The 23,219-nt window shown below is 39.1% G+C and overlaps 4 protein-coding genes across 5 annotated transcripts in view; 2 read left to right on the top strand and 2 right to left on the bottom strand.

Moving 5' to 3' along the window:
* Nucleotides 1-580: 580 nt before the first annotated feature.
* Nucleotides 581-7,495, bottom strand: LOC104962204 (zinc finger protein Rlf-like). Its single transcript, XM_010790611.1, has 7 exons — nucleotides 7,165-7,495; nucleotides 5,016-5,170; nucleotides 4,284-4,365; nucleotides 2,370-2,505; nucleotides 2,051-2,253; nucleotides 1,000-1,136; nucleotides 581-818 (listed from the first exon to the last, which is right to left on the bottom strand). Exons 1-7 carry the CDS (start codon nucleotides 7,339-7,341, stop codon nucleotides 581-583), a joined length of 1,128 nt encoding a protein of 375 aa, XP_010788913.1. The 5' UTR covers nucleotides 7,342-7,495.
* Nucleotides 7,496-8,450: 955 nt separating this feature from the next.
* On the top strand, nucleotides 8,451-10,385 carry znf593 (zinc finger protein 593). Its single transcript, XM_010790604.1, has 4 exons — nucleotides 8,451-8,518; nucleotides 8,704-8,911; nucleotides 9,803-9,865; nucleotides 9,986-10,385. Exons 2-4 carry the CDS (start codon nucleotides 8,712-8,714, stop codon nucleotides 10,110-10,112), a joined length of 390 nt encoding a protein of 129 aa, XP_010788906.1. The 5' UTR covers nucleotides 8,451-8,518; nucleotides 8,704-8,711; the 3' UTR covers nucleotides 10,113-10,385.
* Nucleotides 10,386-11,622: 1,237 nt separating this feature from the next.
* Nucleotides 11,623-18,730, top strand: selenon (selenoprotein N). Its single transcript, XM_010790601.1, is given in 12 exon segments — nucleotides 11,623-12,075; nucleotides 12,831-12,948; nucleotides 13,046-13,176; nucleotides 13,584-13,796; nucleotides 13,883-14,007; nucleotides 14,555-14,692; nucleotides 14,763-14,844; nucleotides 15,371-15,559; nucleotides 15,656-15,761; nucleotides 16,374-16,486; nucleotides 16,580-16,681; nucleotides 16,978-18,730. Coding segments are annotated over 12 exon segments (1,674 nt in total). The 5' UTR covers nucleotides 11,623-11,886; the 3' UTR covers nucleotides 17,146-18,730.
* A 1,108-nt stretch (nucleotides 18,731-19,838) lies between these two features.
* LOC104962196 (oxidation resistance protein 1) overlaps nucleotides 19,839-23,219 on the bottom strand; it is a 13,720-nt gene continuing 10,339 nt past the window's right edge. For both annotated transcript variants that reach the window (XM_010790603.1, XM_010790602.1), the window contains exons 10-14: nucleotides 22,537-22,687; nucleotides 21,403-21,589; nucleotides 21,083-21,199; nucleotides 20,040-20,193; nucleotides 19,839-19,931 (exon numbers count right to left, since the gene is read on the bottom strand). In XM_010790603.1, coding sequence (XP_010788905.1) covers nucleotides 20,041-20,193; nucleotides 21,083-21,199; nucleotides 21,403-21,589; nucleotides 22,537-22,687 — 608 coding nt within the window. In that variant the 3' untranslated portion in view covers nucleotides 19,839-19,931; nucleotide 20,040. The remainder of the gene's footprint in view (nucleotides 19,932-20,039; nucleotides 20,194-21,082; nucleotides 21,200-21,402; nucleotides 21,590-22,536; nucleotides 22,688-23,219) is intronic.

Raw genomic sequence — 23,219 nt, 5'->3', positions numbered from 1 at the left:
GGAGATGGCGGAGAGAACGCGCTCCGAGGTGTGGTTAAACTTTACCCGTCTTGAGGTGGACAATGCTCGTTACCAAGAGAGTTTCGCATGTAAGGGCGGTAACACGAGCAATTTGTCTAAACATTTATCAAAGTGCTCCACATCCAGACGGAGGAATGCACCGGGTTCCACTGTCTTTCTAGAAGCTCTGTAGCCCCATCCACGAGTAACGTTTCCACGTCAGGTGTTATGTATGCTAGCAGCAACACACAGAGTTAACTACATTATACAAACATGGGTTAATGATTAGAGGTAACTGAGTTATTTAGTTTGTTAAAGTTTCAGCTGTTCTGTTTACAGTTCTGTCATCAGATTATTTAATACGATTTGTTAAAACATTGTTGTTTCTTTTGATGTGAAATATTATGTATTTAATTTAAATTAAAAGCAATGTTAGTTTTGTTCACAATTTGTTTAGTTAGTTTACCTTATTTTTCTCTCCAAAAGAACCGATAAGAGTACCGTTAAAAGACGGGACCGATAAGCGGTATCGATAAAAGTAGTAGAACCGTTAAAACCTTAACGATACCCATCCCTAGGTTTACTCATGTGTGAAAATGTCCAACCGGATATTTTTACAACCAAATGGACCAGCTAAAACCCAGCATAGAAATGGAAAGCAGCCTATTGGGCTCACCTCTGTCTGAATGATACGGACGAGGCAAAGCAAATGCAGGACCGTTTTGGCAATGGCACCTAGCTGAAGGCATCGTTCCACAAGGGACATCAACGAGGGGTCGATCCTCCTCTGAAGCTTACTCCACAACAGAGTCAACTCCCTTTGGATAAAAAAAACACACAAGAAATCTAAGTTATATTTATTTTTCTTCAAAGATATTCAAATTTGACAAACTGTGATGTCCACAACAATAAAGAGAAACAACTCATCTTATCAGGGAGTCAAAATGTACATTACATGCAGTCAAGCCAACATCTTGGCTCCAGACAGGAAGCACTCACCAGGAACAGTACAGGTTCTGCTGCTGAAGCTGCTGTGTCAGGAAAGTTGTGCACAAGATGAAGGCGTGGTTCTCCTCCCCCTCAGACTCCAAAGTACACGTGATCTCCAATACGTCCTTACAGTCAAGTCTTGATATCTGTTCAGGGAGTAAATACAATGCTGACTGCTTAGAAAACAACATGATACACAAATCATCCTCCAGGCACTGTTTCAAATCTGTTAAATCCAGTGTAATGCCGGTAATATCTTATTCCTCCATACTCAGTAAGAAATTATTCAGAAGTTTCCGTGTAAAGATTGTGTCGTAATGATTTGTTTGCATTCCAAGTAAGGAAATGTTAGAATATTGTGCTGACCTACATTCCAATGTGTCATCCTTCAACAGCATGACAAGTTAAATAGTTGGATTTACAAGGTTTCAACTGACTGCATACCAGTACAAGGTGGGGGAGTTGATAGCACAACAGATGTAGGACAAAGGGTTAAAGAAACTGGTCTGTGAGTAAGAAGACAAGAAGATGCCACAGCTATTATGTGCCTAAAGCTAAAAAGGCCCTCTAAAGCCTTTTTAACAGGTTTTCTGAGTCTTCCAACTGACTAGCAGAGACTCAATTTGCATGTGAATTTAGGTCTCTATTTTTGGAGCTGGTACCCGCTATAAATAGACATTTTTTAATATTTATAACTATACAAATGTTTGAATATGTCCACATTTTTATTCATCGTTGAATAAATAAAAAATGTATAATACCAGGAGGGAGAAATGTTTTATTCCTGTGTGTGACTGACTGCTCAGCATAGGTGACGCTTCATCTGGAGTCAAACTGAGATGTCAGACCACCTGCTGTGAGCCCTGAACACATCCTGCCAAAACCAGATGTCTCCTCTTACAGCAACAGCAAGTTGAGCACAGGCTGAGCATTTCAACCATTTAGTTAGTGCTTTTATTTAGACCTCTGCTCGCAAGCTAACTAGTTTCCTGCATTCTTCTTCCCATCGCAACTCACCTATCAATGACTGTGTTAAATTAGGGTCATAGCGCTGTAATACCTCCATGATGGCCTCTTCATTGGGCAGCAGGTGACAGAGCAAGAAGACAAAGGTTTGACGGAAGGTAGCTTGGTTGGAGATGAATCTGCATTCAGTGCACGCTTTGGCCAGCACCACGGCTTTAGCCACTTCGCCCATCTTCTCCAGGTGCTTCACCCGCATTTCCATGAAGCCCTCGCCCTCCAAGCTGATGTACGCATTAACTAATGACAGGATGCAAAGAAGATCTGATTAGAAAACTGCCTCGACAGGGTCAACCTGACGATGAGAACTTTCATGTCTAAAAGCAATAGCATAGTTGAGTTAACTAGATCCGTACCTTCTTCTGGGTTTGTGGGCTGGCCGGTGAGGAGAGAGGTGAGGACAGAGTTGCTCCACGCGCCTCCCTCTCCTGTGATCTGGAGTAAAGCTTGGAGGTCTGTGCTTCCATACTGTAGCAAGGTATCATGGGCAATCTGCAATAAAGATGCAAAAACATTAAATCTTAAACATATATATATTTTTTAAACCACCATTTGTTCCGTTTGTTCTTGAAAACACCTACACAGAAGGTTATTGTAATTTATAAAACGGACAGGTCAAATCAAGCAATCTGATTGGTTCTTAGCCGTGATATACTGAGCGTATACCACGGGTAGAATTGTAAGTTACTTTTCACAACAAGTCAGTATCCCTCCGCGCCTGAGACAAACAGTATACAGTTGGGCTTAAAAGCAAACTCCCTGCAGTTCAAGCTGGAACAAGAAAGCAGCGGAGAAGTAACGGGGCAGAAACTCTCCTTTTTGACGCAGCGGTCCAGACATAGACATCAAACGGCAAAACATATTCAGTGTGCAGTTCCTTTGGCATTAGGGCAGGGATATCTAGATACTTTCCAAGGTTTAACATAATGAATTGTGCTACTTTTAAAGCAAGCAACGATGTTTTCAAATCTGTAATCAAAGAGGTCCGCAAATACGCTATCGACCAATCAGATTGCTTGATTTGACTTGTCAGTTTTATAAATATATTCAAATTTCTTCCGTTACGAAACAAACTTACAAAGCATAAGATGGAAACATTTAAGATTAACTTCGACCTCCGGGGGGGTCTTACTATAGAGGAGTGGATTGAGCAGTGCCTATCTCCAGAAAAAAAAGCACCTAAACTACGACATGCAGAGCTACGTGAAGAGCAGGTAGACCAACTGGAAAAGTACCACCATTCAAAAGCTTTCTGATGCGGGTCTTGAAACAAAGCAGAGAAATTATGACCGTTAGTGGCCACAGGTGCGAAAGCTCTCTCCAGAGCTACTGGAAGCCCAATCTCGGGAACTGGAGAAAGTGGAGCAATATTCTCGCCACGCCAAGCAACAGCCTAGAACAACCTCAACCTCTACAAGTAACCACGTAAGCCATGCTACTGATGCTGGACAGTTTTTCAGTGGGTGCAACATACAAATAAATGTAAATAAATAGCCAAATAATGGATCAACGCTCTCTGTCTAATATGTTCGCTAGCTGTTAGTGTTGTTGCATAGCAACCACTTCGTGCAGAAGGCAACGGAGGGACTATTTTATTTTGAACATCATTATTTACTAATAAAAACTATTTAAATTAGAGTGTGTATTTTTCTTTCATATTGCCACACTTGGTAACCGTTTTATAAAAGCAATAGCTCACTTCAGGCCGTGATATATGCTCATTATATCACAGCTAAGGGGGTACCACGGCCTGTCGTGAGCTATTGCTTAAATAAATGATGTGACATATGGACTTTTGCTAAGGAAAGGCCACTCATTCACTTTTACTACATAACTTAATTTTTAGCCCAAATATATTTATTCTAAAATACAGCCACTTAGCTGGGAACGATCCAACAGCAACTTAATGAACATACATTTATTAGTTTTACAGTACGTTTGTGTGGTAATGACCATTACTCATTGTTGTATATCAGTATAGTTTTTCCTTCAGCAAGCATTTATCACAAATGACTGTCTACCAATATATGAGTTATGGGTTATAAAACACTGTGGGTTTAGTCTCAACAAGGTCAATCAGAAATAAAACACTCCTATCTACAACAGCTGGGGACATCAGGCTTCACTAGCCTATCTATCAGAAGGCTTCTGATAACGCCTGCTAAGGCATGAGCAAACAGAACGGCATTTTTCTTTAGACCATTTTATTTTATCACGGATTTAAGTCTGCAGCACATCAGCAAACAATGTTTCGAAACAACTTTCTCTACCTGAACAGAGTGGTGGAATTGAACCCAGGCTTCATACGGGATTTCATTCTCAGGCACTGACAGCAATAGTTCAAAACAGCTCCTGCAAGAAATAATAACAATTTGAGAATGATTTCGCAGGAAAGAAGTCTGTCATAATACAAACATCAAGAAAAAGCTTTATTCATATCCATACATTAAACATGTCAAAAAGGATCATTTGAAAAATGGAATGAACAGTGCTGACATGTTTTGAGGTGGCTGGTATAAGATCCTTCATGCAAGACTTTGAATTGAGCTCAAAGCAATGAAACAAGCTCTATCCCTAATGCAAGAAATGTTGCCAATCAAAGTTGCCTCTTAGTAGCAAAATAGGCGTGAAAAGGCACATCCTCTTTAAAAGATTGCAAAATTACAATATTTGTCATCATCAGAAACTGTAAAAACAGAAATGTGTGCCAGATTCTCAAATTGTATGAGATTTATTCTTCAGTCTGGAAAGATTACCAAAACCTCTAAAATAGTGACATTTAATCTAAATCTGTTTATTCTAGCAGTTTCATTTAGGTTTAAATTCTGTAAAATGCAGGCAGAGTAGAGGAAAATATATTAGTTGAAGCCACCATTTTTGAAAAATCACTTCTTTGTGATTGTACTGTAACGGTGCAATATTTATTTACTATGAAAAATGATGCCACAGTGGGTAAAATGTGACAGGAGCAAAATACGCCTTGGACCTTTTTCAATACTCACAAAGCAAGTCTCTTCAAAACAAGGGCCACTCTGTCGGAGTCTGGAGTGAGGTGGGATCGGGCTGCAGCGAAACAGCTAATGGACAGACAGTAGACCTCCAGAAGAGGCAGACCATGCTCCATAGAGTTCCTGCTCCCAGCATAGTGCATGAGTGCCTTTAAACAAACACAAAAACATCATAAAGTGGCAAATATGGAGATAAACAGAGAACTAAAATACTTTCAAAAACAGTGATAAAAAGACATCATAGAGGAGACATTTGTCTGATAAACAGTGAGTTTCCACCGTGGGGGGATACCAGTTGATCCCAGCTGACACTCTCTGATGTGTGAGACACTTCTGATTAGGCCTGATGGGATTTCACTGTACAGAATATGACAAAACCTGAACCCCTAGTGAGCAGACATGCTAAAAAACAACAACTTACATATGGAGGGGGACATGTTAATTACCATCTTTTACTTATAACATTTTGCAGCTACCTGGATGTGTTTTGTAATGAATGCAATAGTTATTTCCTTCCTTCGGTCAACACAACAGTATTATATGGATATGAAAACTATTCAAATTCAGTTAACAAGAAGCGATATCGTAAAAAAAAAATAGTTATGTTCTCTTATTGACTCTTTACCTTTACCAGAGGGCACATTATTGTTTGTAGTGAATATTGTCTTAACTGTCAACTGTCCTCAGGCACAAAGGAGTCAACATCTGTGTGTGTAAATCAGTGTCACCTACTGTATATGTTCACACATTAAATCATCATCACTATCAAGATCCCAGGAGTCCCATTTGCCAGACAGTAGGACCCTAGCTGGTTGCTGCTTGTGTCCACAGAGAGGCACTAAATTAATTCCCATCAGTCTAAATATATAGTGCCATCTCAAAGGAAGCCACACATAAGGGCTCAACCCTGGAGACCCTTAGCAGTGTACTAATTACACCCAGACTACTTCCGACTTTAACAGAAAATAAATACACAATAAACACAAACTTTTTGTTTGAAATCAACCCAAAAACATTGCATTTACATAGTGTGAAAACTTAAAGGCTCAGGGAATTACCAAAGAGTTATTCAACATGAGAACATATGCCATCTTTTGATATAAGGAAATATTATCAGACCAAAAGAGACTTGACACAAATCCTTTTGCTATCTTCAAATGTTGTCAACTTTTCTGTTTAATTTTCCTAATTTGTGTTAGTATCTTTCCAATGCAGTTCAGCAAAAACACACTTCAAAGAGACTTGAACTGTTTAATGTGATACATCACTGTGTTATTGTGGTTGTTTACCTAAAGGCTGTCTGTGTTTTATGTTGTTGTTTTTCTGGTGGACAGTAATGATAATTATTGTATATGCTACTGTATATGATATTATATTCTAACCATTTTCACCAAGCAGTGAAAATAAAATACATTTTTCCTTTATCAGGTTCCCTTACTGGCAAAGTTGAAACATTTTTGCCAAATACAATTAATAAAATGTGTTTTTGCAATTGTACTTACAAGTCTATGAGTTTGGGAATAAGGGTCATTTAAATAAGAGTGTATAATCATTGTAAATAAAATAAAAAATATAACACGGTAGTGGCAAATCCTCAACCTTGCCAGCCCATTATCAATCTTTACAAACACTAACGTTATGTAAATGCAGTTTTGGATTCTTACAACTTCTCGGAATGATCAAAATACAATTTCCCAGTGGCCTAACGTTGCAACTAGCGAGAAAATGTGGATAAACATAACGCGATGCCGCCCCGCCCCAAACAATAAATGTTGTGCAAATGACCAGTGCATTATGTTAGATCCTTGCCAGTATGTTTTGACTGAGACGAGAACATAAATCAGCTTACTGTACGACTTGAGCCAACACACAGTAAATCTCTCATCTGCCAACAGCCTACATCCCAAGGCCGATACTAGTAGCTAAAATGTTTAAGCGTGCATGATATGCATGTGTTAATATAAATACAAATACAGAGTGTGCAATAGCTCCCTTGTTATGGACCAGCCCTAAACTTGAGCAGGTAGCTAGCGGGCCAGCATCTGGGGTACATTAGCTGTAGCCTGCAGGAAACGAGAAAAACAACCCAGGGCGAGCTAACGTGAAGCTAACGCTGGCATCAATGTTTGCATGTACACATTACCTGACAGAAGTTGTCGCAGTACTCCGTGGAAGATGCTATGGATAGTTCTTGTTGCCTGAGCACGTCTTCAAAGGCTCTAAGTGTAGCCAGCAGGGTTTCCATTGCAACCAGGGTGTCGTCGGCCGTGTCCAGGGCCCGGTCCATCCAGTCCTGCTCCGGCTCCACACTCTCCGCCATCTTCGCTCCTCGACACGGCGCGTATGCAGTGCAGTCTGACGCCGCCTTCACGGGCTGTCGGAATATTTATGTGTGGTGAACTTCACCTGCAGGACCCGAAGACATCATGGGAGAGGGGGGCGACGGGGGCGACTGGTAGAAATGTGACATCAGGTTTATTGGTATGATTATTTGTTGGTTGTTGTTATTTCCTGGAATGTTAAAGAACCTTTTTATTTTATTTTCAGCAACCCATCAATGTGAACACAAAGCAAACTAACCATTAATGTTAACATAATTACAGGCTTTGTATTTTTCCTATCAGGATGTTTTATTTTGATGTGCATAACAACTCTATAAGTGTATGGTGTTTTATTTTAATGTCAGATAAGTGATAATAAATAAATGTTTTTTTCTTGATTATCTTTTGCTTTATAAAATCTCTGAAATGTCCATCCCAGTTTTCTAAGAATACAATGACATGATTTTAAATCAATTGTTTTGTCAGTCACAAACCAAAAGATATCGACTTAAATATTATATAAAACAGAGGAAAGCACAATCTATCAGCATAAATACGTGTTTAATCAACAAGAAGACATAATGTTCATATCAAATTCCAAAAGATCATCACATGTGTAGCCTTCTGAATACCCTGTGGCAGTGGGAACCATGTATCTTTAAAAAGTCAACTTCTAGTGAGATTCTGAGCAAACAGCATTTTTTCAGATTCGGGAAGAACACTTCATGCTTCAGTTTATCACAAACATTGAAAATCATGGACAGGAAGTGGATGAAAAACTGCTGCTGTTGCTCTGGCAGTAATAACAGTTGCATGTATTATTTTTAGAAAAATGCACATGTGAACTGACAAAAACTCCATCCAAAGTCTCTACAACTTTCAAAGCTTAGTGACAGCAATTCAGTATTTTTTCTGTTTATTAGCATAAGTAAAAAAAACAATTGATCCAAATGTGAACAGTTTTTATGAATGTACATTTTACTTTTATTAGTATGACCCAGAGCCATAATAGAATAATAATAATTCGATCTATATGGCGCTGGTATGAGGTATGACCTAGCGTTATATAGTATTAAAAACTGGTGTTTGGCGCCCTCTACAGGTTAGTAGGAGTTTCTTTTGTGGCTTTTCTTGACCCGGAAGTAAATACATTCCTTTCGGTCACACGTGTAAACGGTAAGCACAGCTAAGATACATATGTGAAGATTTGTTGATCTAATACCTTGCATTGCTGTTCGTTGAGATGAATGTTTCTAATTGACATACATACTTACTCCACAGGATCTGATTTGGTCTAGTGAAATAGCTAGTTTGTGAACTACGATGGCTGATAACTGTATATTCTGTTTTTTTCTCAACAGGATCAACCATGGGAAAGTCCAAACAAACGGGAAATCACAAAGGTGACTCGAAGAAGCACATTGCAAAGACATGGAAGACAAAGCGCAGGACCAAAGACATGGACGAGATCCACTCGGACATGAAGACTGAGGCAGCGGCCAAGCTGCTGAACCAGGAGGTGGACGTCGACGTGACGGGGTGTGCACAACACTACTGTTTACACTGCGCGTAAGTTCCCCCCTGTTGATTTCCAATGTTCATAAGGCAGTTACCATTTGTTATTTGCTATTCAAACAATTGCACTCATTCTTATCTATGACGGATATGTCCTTTTTGTGACAATTTTAAACGTTTGTTTACCAATTGAAGATGAGCTGAATTGGCTAATGATGGAATTATATATGGTATATCAGTGCAAAGGTTCTCTTAAAAGTAAATTAACATATCAAAATAGAAATATACTTAAGTTACCATGAGTAATAGTACTCATTATGCAGATTGACAAATTCAGAATAAAATGGGATTGTTGTGCAATAATATGTAAGCCACTCTAATGTTAATGTTTAAATAGGTAGATTAATGTGTAATAATACATCATGATTTATTCTACATTGTTCATTAATGACTGGAACATTTCAAAAATATTAAGTATCTAAAGCTGTCAAATGTATTGCAGTGAAGCGTACAATATTTCTCACAGAAATATACTGCTGTAAAAATACAAAAGTAGCATTTATATGTGAATACTCAAGTGAATCGCAAGCAACCCAAAATGTTGACTAAGTACAGTAAATGTACTATGTTAAATTCCACATCCTGTGTTATAACAAGCAGCAAAGATATCTAACGTACGCTGATACTGACAGAATGTTAAGCTGGTCCTAAGAGTCTCAGCTTACTGGATGACCATAAACCTTTAACTCTGGACCTTCTTCTTCTTTTCTTAAATATATGTGATAGTTTCTATTGTGACTGGTTATAATGTTTTGTATTGGTTTTATATTGATTTGATTTGTTTAGCTATGAAAGTCTCTCTTACAAAAGAGATCTTAGACAAGGTAATAATAACATGGTATTATGCAGTTAGCCTTTAACACTGTGTTCCTTTATGTCTTCCAGGAGATATTTTGTGGACATGAGATCAATGAAAGAGCACTTCAAAACCAAAGTGCACAAAAGACGGTAAGGCACCATATCTCAACAGCATATTTTCACATTGACCTACTTTATTTCCCCTGTAACTGAAGCGGCCAAGTATCTCTGTGATTTTCAGAACTTACCTCTTCTTCTTTTTCCTTCCAGGTTGAAAAAGCTCAGAGAGGAGCCCTACACCCAGGCAGAGGCAGAGAGAGCGGCAGGTATGGGCTCATACATCCCGGCAAAAACAGTTGAAGTGAAGACACAGGCTGTGGAAGAGGACATGGACTAAGCCACCCACTTTAAGCCATGGACTGATCACCCCAATAACCGAAGCATTTACAAACGGGATAATGCTTCGGTTATTCCTTGTTGACCCACACATTTTGAGTGCAATGTTAAATGCTTTTTTTGTGACACTTCAACAGAATCAGAAAAGCCTTTACCTTTAATACTAGGTAATGTAATACAACATGTACCTCTGCAAATATTGAGTATGTTTAGCACTGTGTGGAATGCTAATAAACATGATGGAGATTGCAGAATGCTTTCATATGAGACCATGCACTGTGGTTATTGCAGTATTTCTTAAATCCTGAGGATTACCAACCCACACAAATTCCAAGGACAAGATGTTTAAAATAATTTTGGTTGAGGGATTTTCATTTCCTTTCTACATCAGTATTTATTTGGAGGAAACTACATGTTGACAAGGAATGAGAGGTTTTGAACTAGCCTATTTTAAATTAAATAATCTAGGAAGGATTTCACACTCTTTGGTTGAACGCACACAACTCCTATACACGATGATCATATGTTCAAAGAGAGATCACACTTGAGTTCTAGAAGTAAGGCTTGTGTACATGTCTTGGTATGTGCAACATCAAATTAATGGAAATCTTGCTTTAGTTATTACTCTTGTAATGGTATGACACATAGCAGATAATGCCAGCAATCTCTCTCAAGCTGGGTATCTTTACTGTATAGCAACCCCTTTTATTTCTGCCAACATTTCCTCTATGCAGAATGAAAACCACTGGCCCCATTGTTGACATCTTGGTATTCCAAAGGTTAGTCCGGCAAAAACAAAGCCTTCCACAGGTATATACAAAGCTTCAAAACATACTAATAACAGTGTGCTTTGGCAAAGAAGTGTATAATTGAAGCGTTTCAGCAGACATTCCTGGGATGAGCAAGGCAACACTGCCACTTTAAATGTTGCTACTGTGCCAACACCCACACCTAACTTTAGTAAAGTGAGAGAAAACGTAAACTTCCGGTCGTTTGAAGCGTTTCAGCAGACATTCCTGGGATGAGCAAGGCAACACTGCCACTTTAAATGTTGCTACTGTGCCAACACCGACACCTAACTTTAGTAAAGTGAGAGAACGTAAACTTCCGGTCGTCAGTTTCAAAATAAAGCACTAAATGGTCAAATTGAGAATTTTTAAATGTGTTTACACATACTGAAGCAGATTGTATCTATCCGTTGTCTGTGTAACGTTTAGGATCATGCCCAGGCTGAAACCAACTCAATCAGTTGTAATATTTATTTCCGATGTCACGACAAAGAAGATTACGGCAATAATAAAAGCAGGAAGAAAACGATGTATTAATCTTCAAAGACAAAAAAAACACAAGATATATCACAATATACATTTCAATTAACAAGCAACTACTGGTTGATATTGATAACGGGTAAGATAACTGCCGAGTACACACGACTAGCTAGCTACGAATGCTTTTATTTTGAACCCAGACAGGCCAAACATCCGGTTTCTTCTTGGCTGTCATTTGTTCCCTTGACGCATTTCAAACCACATCCATATGGCTGTGGTTCAGATGTGGGAAATAAGAAATATGTGCTGCTAGCTAACGCTCCATCCACAGCTGTTGTGGGATTGTAACGGCCGGAAAAGACGAGTGGTCCCCGGCTACAGGATAACAGAACCGTCGCTAGGCTCAAAATACTTTAAGAAAGATAAGTTTATGCTACTGGATACTTTTTTTGTTGACCTTATCCGACGGCCATGTCCTTGTTTAAATAGCTGTGGTTGTTGTCGAGGATGGCCGCAGACGTGGATCAGACAATCCCCGAGGATGAGCGCAAAATCTTGCCGGAGAAAGGGAACCAGAGTCCCGCTACTGGGTCCTGGATCTGCCGGGGGATCTGGACTCTGCTTCTAATCGGTGCTGTCCCTCTTCTCGCCTTCGGGATCAAGTATTACCAAGATGCCCAGCTCCACAAACGTCATGTGAGATCCACATCTGCAATACTAATGTTACATACGCCTCATAATTCATACGTTTTCTTCACTTTAGAAAATAACTTATAATAAAATAAAATATTTATCCATATAATGCAAAAAAATGCCAATTAACTATATGTTATTTATTAATAGAAAGTTTGCATTGACCTTCTCGGACTTATTATTACTGTAACGTTACTGTAGGTACATTTTATAGTAGTTAACTATTACAAAAAGCTTTGATCAGTCTTCAGAGTAATTCATTGTCAGACATCAGTCGCCACCAAACACCACATCAGCAGTTTTTCCACCTCATGGTGTTTTTTTTAAGGGGAGGTGAATCTGTGTCACAGCTGGTAAAACTCAACCTCATGTGTTATATTGCCTCTTGTTTAGCTACACAGGGACTCCAATTTGTTCTTATACTTCCCTCCCCCTCTCCCTGCATTGTACAAGCAGCATCTGTCTGGGAAACACATGCAAGGAATCTGTGGCCTCTGGGCTGATCTCTATCCAGACAGGACTGCTAAGGCTGAGTGAAGGACCCATTACTATAGAGACATTAATATATTTAAAAGGAAAAGTGCTCCCTAAAGTATGAACATGCAGCTAAAACAGTGTTTTTTTTAATCTTCCCAAATATTGGTGTTTTGTTTGATGAGGCGGCTCACTGTCCTAGTTTTGATGCTTTGTTTAAAATCCCTGAAGCATGTGAATTGACAATAAGGGTCAGACTGTAACTGTATGTGCCCCTCCAATAGGAGGAGAGTATTCAAACCCTGGGTGCAGAGGGGCTTTTTCTCTTCTCCTCTTTAGATACTGACCATGACCTTTATCTCAGCCCGGAGGAGTTTAAACCCATTGCAGAGAAACTCACAGGTACAGTGTCTCATGTATTGTATATCTAGCCTTCTCTCAGTAACAAAAACCTCCGCCTCACCTCACATTGACTCTCATATCTACAACTTCCTCACAGGAATTACACCCCCGGTGGATTTTGAGGAGGATGTGGCCCATGACCCCAATGGAGAGACTTTGACGTTGGAGGCCCAAATGCAGCCTCTGCTGATGGACTCCATGACAAAAAGCAAGGATGGTTTCCTCGGGGTAAGACGAGACCGAACAAGAGGACGTTTATTGTTTATTGTTTTACTGTTCTATTTATCTCGACTACTGCATAGTAATCACAGTTGAGTCTACATCAACAGGTTTTAAAGATAGTCACTAGTCAATAACTGTAGTTTTTATGAAAGTTTGAACAAACTTAATTTTTTAGAAAATAAACATCAGAGAGTTATTTATTATTATTATATTTTATTTATAAACTTTGCAATACATTTTCTCACCACTTTGTCAATGCAGTTCTATCAAAATGTGAAAGCAACCAAGAATGGAATCATAACAAAAAAAAAGACATATTAGCATTTATTTGTAGAAGCACGTGTTCTAGTTTTGAACAACATACCAATAATACATTGATTTAATCTCTGGTTTTCTACCTCCTGCTCTCTCAGGTGTCTCACAGCTCTCTGAGTGGGCTGCGCTCATGGAAGAGCCCAGCAGTCCCCGCCTCCTCTTTCTCTGCCAGCCAGTTCAGGGCCTTCTTGCCCCCAAAGAACAAAGATGAAGTGGGAGACTCATGGTGGGTGATTCCCAGCGAACTGAACATCTTCACTGGATACCTGCCCAACAATCGCTACCACCCTCCCTCACCAAAGGGCAAAGAGGTATCCTTAAAACTCATTCATAGTTCATGTTTAAAGGCATGTGATAAATAGACTATATACTGATATATGTTCCTATCTTGCTGCAGGTTCTCATCCACTCCTTGTTGAGTATGTTCCACCCGCGGCCCTTCATCAAATCCCGCTTTGCCCCTCAGGGCGCAGTCGCCTGCATTCGTGCCAGCAACGACTTTTATTACGACATTGTGTTCAGGTAAGGAGCCATTAGGGAAGCGACATAAAATACCATAGCAGTGCTCAGCCCATTAACTACAGAATTATGTATACTTTATATTAGTGCTGCATAATATTCAGAACGTACTATACATTATAATATCCTCCCTGGCAGGCAGCCATTGGTTTCATCATCATGCGGAGCCTGAGACTGTTTTACTTTGTTGTCCATAGAGAGTTATTAACACGTGTTAATAATAATAATAATAATAATAATGCATTACATTTTTTATTAGAGCGCTTTTACAGGTGCTCAAAGCGCTTTACAATAATATATTTAATATAGTTAATGCAGTTTCCAGTTCTTTACTACCTGTTTTGAAAAATATATGTCGTTGGAGTGGAAACACAATTGTGAGATTTCAGTCAACTCTTGGAAAGCAACTTTTTTCAATGAAAGAAACTGCCAGATCCATACTACTTTTAACATTATACAAACAAAAGGCTACAATACATTTTCCAGTAACTTCTTGACAGAACACATGTTGCGGTACGTAATCAACTCCCTTTTCTGTTAACCTCTTTAGGATTCATGCAGAATTCCAGCTGAATGATGTTCCAGACTTTCCCTTCTGGTTCACCCCTGGGAAGTTCATTGGAAACATTGTGCTCTCTAAAGATGCATCTCATGTCCGCCACTTTCATCTCTACGTCCCCAATGACAGGTAAATCCTTGAAACACACTCAGTCACCTTTGTGCATGCAGTCCCCGCTCAGTGTTTTCATGTGTGTCAGGTCTCTGAATGTGGACATGGAGTGGCTGTACGGGGCCAGTGAGAGCAGCAACATGGAGGTGGACATCGGATACCTGCCGCAGGTAGAGCTGCACGCATGCATTGACCCTTCATAAGATGTCTCTATTTCTTTACTAGTGTGGTTTTCCAGCTCTTCCTGGTTTAGTTCTCTATCATTGAGTCATACAATTAAGCTCATTCATTACTTCTCCATATTGGGTGTCAGGATTGTTGTCTTTTTAAATGTGTCCTGTCACTGTTTTTGAGTGTCCTAATGTTTGGGTGCTCCTAGAATTAATTTCATTTCCTTTTTTTGTCGGTTATTAAACCTTTTAGAGCGCATTGGCCCTATTCCCTTTTTAAATTCAATAATTGCTTTATGTATTTAAAATATACTAAAGCTTTTTAGGCATTAATTATTTAAAAAAACCTTATTGAGCCATTTGTTGTATGGACTTCTGCCTAAAATCAATAACAATTCCCTAGTCACTATTTCACTAGTGTCTCCCAAAATAAAAAAATCCTCAGAAAATGACACAGATTTAAGTATATCATGTTTTTTTTAAATCTGGAACTGCCTTGTATAAACAATTGTGAACGTGTCCACAGTTAGAGCTGCAGGCCACGCGCCCGTCCACTCCCTCCATCATCATGGATGAGGAGGGTAACATCATCGACAGCCAAGATGGTAACAGCGAGCCGATCCAGTTCATCTTTGAGGACATCCACTGGAACTCGGAGATCACTGAGGAGGAAGCCACTCGACGGCTGGAGGTCACCCTCTACCCCTTCAAGAAGGTAACCATCTACCAATCATTTATTTCAACCACTGTTGTCTTCAATGTTGTTGTGGTTTCACAGCTTTTACATTTTCACCATTGTTCTTCCTCCCAGGTGTCCTACCTGCCCTTCTCAGAAGCCTTTGAGCGAGCGGCAGCAGAGAATAAACTGGTGCACTCCATTCTGCTTTGGGGAGCATTGGACGATCAGTCCTGCTGAGGTGAGATCATGAATGTGTTGAATACACAGCATGCTGATTGAGATTTGACTTAGTGTTTAAATTAAAGGCCTAAATATGGACTACATCTAAACAATGACATAAAAACTGGTAAATATAAGAGATGCATTTGCCCATTCAGGAATTTCCACAGCATTGTAGCCTGGTGAGAAATAGGTACTTAATATTGTCTTTTGTCAGTATAAATATCTCCCTTTTACTTAGCAGCATTACAAATCAATTCTATAAACATTTATTATGAGTGAAAAATAGTATTCAAATAAGTTCTTCTTCTTCTTGTGTCAATATGTAGCATAAATACCATACTTTATAACTTTTAAACGTAGTCTTAACATATTATCCCTTTTAAGAATGACATGTTGAATTCATAAATAATTCCTCTTGGTTAGTTGAAGACACCAAGTAGCCTGTGGTGGCTAATGTTAGCTAATGTTTTGGTAAAGGTTGCTGTATAACGAACATTTCTGACTTACTTTGCTGCATTCTGGAACTCATCTTAAATTTTGCTTGTGTTAAATTAATTTTGAGTTCACTTGAGATGTAAATGCTTTACTTTTTCAACAACTCTCCCATCTCTCCTTCTCACCTCTGCAGGTTCGGGGCGAACTCTCCGGGAGACCGTCCTGGAAAGTTCGCCCGTCATGGCCCTGCTCAACCAGAGCTTCATAAGCAGCTGGTCTCTGGTCAGAGAGCTGGAGAACATGCAGGTGGGGCAGTGCAACCTCAAGAAATTCAAACTGTGCTTTTTAAAAAATGTTTCATACTCTGTTACCTTTTAACAACCTTCTTCTGATAAACAGGCTGATGAGCAGAACCCTGTGCTGAGTGAAAGGGCCAAATTACACCTGGAGAATTACAACTTCCCAGTGGAGATGATGGTGGCACTGCCCAATGGAACTATTGTAAATATTTTTCTCCTTTCTCTTTTTATCAGCCTTCAATTTATGAAACATCGAGGACTCAGTTTTAAACAAACGCGTGTAGAAAAACTTCCTTTGATATCGGTTTTAAGTCAGAAGATTTACTTGCTTACAGTTTTTTGTGTGTATTTGTATTCCCACTTTTATGAAATTTGATATTTATTGATGTTCTTAATCTTTAATTAAAAAAAAAAGTTAACATTTCTCTGTCTATGTTTTATATCAACATTTGCACGGAAAAGCTGACCTAAAGCTATCTTCTTCCCGTATGACTGTAGGTCCACCACATCAATGCCAACTTCTTCCTGGACCAGACGGCTATGAAACCAGAGGAGGAAGAAGCAACGTTCAGCTTCTCTGCTGCGTTCGAGGACCCCTCCACAGCCACTTATCTCAGCTTCCTGAAGGAGGGGTTGGAGAAAGCCAAGCAGTACCTGGCACAGTAATTAGAGTGTGCGATAGAGCCTGAGAAACTCAAAAAGGAGGAAATAATCATAATTCCTCTGGGTAATGATGCGAGATAAGGAAAAGCCTCCAACAATTATGTAGAGAAGTTTTCTCATCCATTTGGCAGCTGATAAACATTTTCACCCTCTGTCCTTTTTGTTGCTATTTATTTAGTCATCTCCTGTTTAGTTAGTTTTAAACACAATATTGACATTGTGACAAACAGTACAGGGACATATTCTCAAGCCTTATGTTACTCTCAGTATAGTATATTTGCATTCTAATGAGATACAGTAACAGACATGTAAACACATTTACATCTGCTCTCTGCTTGTAGCTGCTGATTAAGTTGATATAAATATAGACAGAGGCTCATCGTAGCTCAACGAAACACCCTGCTTTCATATCCCTGTGTCGCAGGTACAATATGAATCGACTGAGTGATTTCCTGCTGCTGAGCGAACCCAGAGACGGGGCCTGTGTTGCCTTCAGTTGTGTCTCAGCAGTTTGTGAAGATGTTGTCTGAAAGCCCTCTGTGGGCCGGGCGGCGCCTGATGTTTTTGCTGAGGCGGCTGCAGGGAACACCCTCTCTGACTCAGGGGACTGAAGCAGCAGGAAACATTGGGCTGTGGTATATACAATTGTTCAATTAGTTGTTTTTTTGTTTGAAACCAAATTTGTAATATTTTGCCAATTTTCTGTTCTTGTGGAATGTGTGACCACACCAAAGAAGATTGATTTTTTTATTATGTACAGCTGTTGAAGTTCATATTTATGTAACTCGATGGAACCAAAAGGACTTATGTTTGTTTAAATGACAGACACGTGATACCTTGTTATGTTGTTTTCCTCTTTCATGATCTAGTAAAAGCAATGTATTTGCTCTTGTCTTAAGCGTGACAAGAGGAAATCATTGATGTTTAAGAGTAACAACATGACTATTGGGACCTACCATTAGGTTAATGGCTGTTGAAAGACTTAAGTCTGTTTTTACAATACGTATAATTCTTATATTTTTCAGTCATACAAAAAAAATGTTTTCCTCTTCAGGTCCGTCTTATTTTACTATACAATTAAAGAACACAGGGATCAAGAACACTAGTTTATATAGTTGCAGTGACATTTGATAAATGTGGTAACATTAACCTGGAATGTGACTTTGTGAAAGGTCATACAAGTGAAACATCTGAATGATTGGAGTCTTTAAGGGGAAATCACTACCGGGGCCATTTTTTCAAAGCCTGACATAATAAAAACATTTTTGCTACAAACTGATTTTTGTGCTTATTGGCAACATCTGCAGTACCATGAACTGCACAGTTCAACAATACACCATACAAATGTTTATAGAGTTTAAATGTTCAATTGTGCTGTTATGTTATTAACTAATCTACAATACCGTACAATGTAAGCAAAGTAGATTCAGGGAGCATTTGACGTAAACAGTTGAATTTAGACAAAATGCATTAATTCAAAGCTTTTGCTGTCACACACAGAAAGCACAGTGTTGTATGAGTCAGCACTAGAAATGAAAGAAAAGTTCAGAATAGTCCTCCATTGAATGTACAGATGTCCTTCAATCAAGAAGCTTTTCTCGAAGTGGAGCGCAAAGTGTTTGCTGAAGATTATTTCCAGTATTCATTTATGCCGTCTATGACACTAATTGATAAAAACCCATAAAAAGGATTAGTGTCTGATGACGGGAGCCTTTATTTGTGAGACTTATGATGTCTGTGCAGTTTGGTCTTTTATAAGGTAATCTAAGTGTGTTTGGAAAACTTCCAGCATTAACTAAACACAGTTATATGGAAGCAGGGACATGCTTTAGCTTAAAATACAGCTGAGCCATTATGTTCACAAGATAAAATTATGTTATATCATAAAGTAAGTGATTCACATTAAGAGCAGAGTTCAGTCTCTGAGACTTGTAACCTATTCCATTCAAAAACAAGGACTCTGAGAATCCAGTTCAGCTCTACAGTTCACAGCTTTGCTCCCAAACCTTCAGGAATGAGTCCACCACGAAACCCCCACTCCATCGCACTGCTCAAGATTTCTTCAGATCATTAAGTTCGCTAAAATCCACAGCCCTTATTCACAGGGATAAGATTTGTTTACATGGATGCTACCATGAAATGGATGAGCGGCTGTATTAGTGATTTGCTCAGTGATGAGAGATGGCCTCTTCAGCTGAACGTCCACACCTCCAGCTCCATCACTCGGAAGTCGTCGGTTTCTGCGAGGCAGCAGTTGTTGAAAGTGTAGCAGGGGCTGCTGCGACCCAGGTACAGACTCTCATCCACCCACAGACCAAAGTGACCACTGCAGGAAATAGATAGATAGACAGTAGTCAAAGATAATACATTACTCAAATGTCTATAGAGTTTTTGTAAATAGATTCCAGATAAAAGAGAGTGAACACATTACCTGCCTCCCCCAATAGCAAAGGAGTCCAAGTCTCCTTTAATAAAGAAGGAGTTCTCTCCAGTCCATCTAAAACACTGCAGGGAAAAGGCAGAGTTAATCACCACAAAACTGTTTTAGTGCCACTTCTCAAGCATAAAGTCAGAAAAGAACACCCTTTTTAGCATTTTGACCTTACACAGAAATGCATAATTTGCTATATTTAGCTGATATTTTACAAATTGGCTGAACTAAAGACATAAACGTTGGTCGTTAGGGGGCTCACCTTGAAGCGAGGATGCAACATGAAAAGGAAAGTTTCTCCTGTGCCGTAGAACGTCTCACTCGGCCTCAGAGGGTGAGAGAGGAAGGCCCCGAATATCTGATGAAGAAAAGTCCCCAAAGACAGCAACACACACACACTTACTAAAATTGAAGGACATTACAAAATCCTTAATTAATATAAGAGGTTATGTATAGTATGTGTTACCTCATCGAGAGCATCTTTGATGACAATCAGCACAGGGGAGTCCAGTTTGCTGAGTTTCCTGTAGAGGCACTTGAGGCTGGCGCCATGACGGGACGTACTGTAAGCCAGGTGCCAGTTGTAGCCCACTGTCCTCGGGGGGAAGCTCCTGACACAGCTGAGAGGCATTCAAAGAGGGAGATGGTTTTTAATCAACAAAGAATGGGGAGGAAGGAGTTTTAACATGAACAGGGCCAGATACTGACGTCTAAACCTTTGCAGCAATCAGTTCTGAATTTAACTTTGTTGTAGGGCAAGTATTTACTAAAAGAAGACTTATCTATAGATCTCTGTAAACATTAAACAAGATGCACCACACCAACTAGCTCTCACACAGATATGATTTGTTATATATTCACACCTCCTAACTCCCAGTTAGTGTTAACTGAATGGCTGACTGAACTAACTTAAAAAAACAAGCTTGCTGGTCTATGTATGAAGTGAGGGGTACAACATGTCATAGGGACAGGCTTCACTCTTTATCTACAATAAAAACAGTGTAATAAAACCCCACAGATTATTATTTGATTTAAATATGCCTAGAATACTAAAGAAATTGGAAATATTTAATTTGGAAATCATAAAACAACACAATATACTATCACCTCAGACGGATTTGGCATTTACTTTCATTTGTTAAACTGCATTCATACAACTATTCCTGAAACCTCAAAATAAAATATTATTTTTTATTTTTTTATATGGCCCCCTTAACGGTTTAAATTACAGGGACTTTCTGTTTACATAGTTGATTTATTTAGATTGCACTACAGACGTTTCCTAGCAACCAATTTACACATAACTGAAGTCTCAAAGTTCAATTGTAATCAGTCAACCCTTTTGAATTTGAAAAATATTTCGAAAATAAATAAATGTTACATTTTTTACTCCACAGGTTTTGATGGGGCAACATGATTTAGAAAAGGACTTTATTGAAAAAAGCTAGTAGGTAAATAGAAACAAACTGTGTGTGAAGAGTGTGAGTATACTATGTGTGTGTCGCCCACCTCTTTGACATGTGAAGCTTCTAAAATGTTGCTGCTCGCTACAATATCATTAAGTCCGTCGGGCTCCTTGTCCATGACCAGGGTTGGCTTTTCCCCGCTCTCCTCCATCAACACCATCTACACAAAAAAACATAAATACATTAGAAAAAAGAAGAAGCCATTTTGTCCTAGAACATCAAGAGGCATTTGTTCTTCCTTTGAGCCTGGAGTGACCGACCCTGAGGCAAGTGTTTCCACAAACAAACACACCTGCTCATTTCCATAATTTGCACCAGTTAAGTAAAAGATCTCTCCTGTGAGACTGAAATGAGTCTGATTACCTCCCAGTCGTCCCCTGAGCTGCGGTGCCTCTGGAACACATCTTCCTCGTCCCCTTCCTCCTCTTCTTCCTCTCTGTCCTCAATGAGTACAAACTCCTCTTCGTCGCGGTCCGCCTCTTCCTCCCCTCCTTCCAGTATGCACAGGTCTGGTCGAGAGTGAGTCAGGTATGCGCGCAGCTCGTCGGAGCTGCAGGGGGAAACAAAGCCGTCACTCAGACATGTTTAAAGACAAACAAACCTGACAGCTGCATCAACATGGACACAAGAGAGGAGGAGCTTTAAATGTACTTTTATGAATGTATTCACAGATGAGTAATTGATTTTCCACTGAGGTAGAGTTTTCATTGTGTTGTACTCATCAGCTTAAGTAAATACAGTACTGTATAGCAATACAAGATAATAAAAATGCTCTATTACAGAAGTCCTGCATTTAGTATAGTATTATTGACAATAACGTTTACCAATATTATTGATGAACCAACATAAATGCAGTCATTTAACGTTGTAGCTAGTCAAGGTGGAGCTTATTTTAATATCTTAATACTGGTGGGGCGTTTCATTTATCGAAAATTCATACTTTTTAGTAAATTGATGACATTGTGGAATAATTCCCGATATAAAAACTTCTCACTGTACATTCTACATTTTTATCTAATTTAATATGTCATTGCACACTAAATGTAAATAATATCCCACTTTTATATTGTGTTGGCTGTGATTAAGCCGTTCAATGGTGTTTCATATGTCAGATAGTTTAATATTATTTCTTCATGGTCAACTTTTATATTTTCACTCTTTTATAACTATGTTATCTTCTATTTTGAGATGTTTTTGTACAATTATTTATTTCCCACTCTTTTTTATTTCTAATTATGTGCAATACTTGTTTTACATGCTGCTGCAATGAAAACTTTCCCAATTTGGGAAAAAAAATGTGTGGAATGGTATTTTGTACTAATATTCAGTATCATAAAAAATATAAATATCAAATAATCAAGTATTAAGTTTGAATATATAAAGAATAGTCAAGTAAAGTACTGTGAGTTCTACTGTGTCTCTCAACTGTAATTCTTAATCTATAGAGTTCCCCTTTTAATCTGTCCATCCACATTTCCCTGCCGTTAGTTACTGTACCTCTCTTGTGAAAGTGCAAGCCAAGCATCCCTTTTTTTAGTCGAGCCCAGCTGAAGGCGTCTGGCGCCCTTCTTCTTTCCTGCAGACGGCTGAACCCGCAGCCGCACGAACATCAGGCTCCCAGGACTTCCTGTTGAGGACCGCTGAGGCACTGGAAGTAGACAGAGAACAACGGTGCAGAAAATGAAAACGAGAAAAAAACAAAAAACATGTTTTAGACCAGGGGTATCCAAACAACGGCCCGGGGGCCAAATGCAGCCCGCGTTTTGAATCGGCCCTCAGCAAATTCAAAAAGTATAATGGACTATGGCCCAAAAATGAAACTTGTGCTTGTCTTGTATTGTGCTTATTAAATATAGATGAAAACAGATATTACAAGTGTTCATGTGTTAAGAAGCCCAATCTTCAAACAAATTCAGTCAATTAAAGTTGAAAACATTTTCTATCAAATCTAAGTAATAACTTATTTTCAAAACACGCTTTTAATAAACCCTTCCTATTTCCTCTTATGATAAGTGTGGGGGAAACTTCTGTAGCAATGGAGAGTCAGGACTCAGAGAGACACGAGGAGAGCTGGAGCTTTGATGGCAAACACTGATGGTTCATTTGGAGTTACGGCCGGAGAGTTGACAAGACAGGTGGTGTGTCACGAGTTGACACAGCGGTTGCCAAACCAATTCTGA

Source organism: Notothenia coriiceps, unplaced genomic scaffold, assembly GCF_000735185.1.
Source record: "Notothenia coriiceps isolate Sejong01 unplaced genomic scaffold, NC01 NC01_scaffold00034471, whole genome shotgun sequence".
In the NCBI taxonomy this organism is placed as follows: domain Eukaryota; kingdom Metazoa; phylum Chordata; class Actinopteri; order Perciformes; family Nototheniidae; genus Notothenia; species Notothenia coriiceps.
The sequence above is the reverse complement of the archived record's forward strand: the minus strand, read 5'-3'. Positions and strand labels throughout refer to the sequence as shown.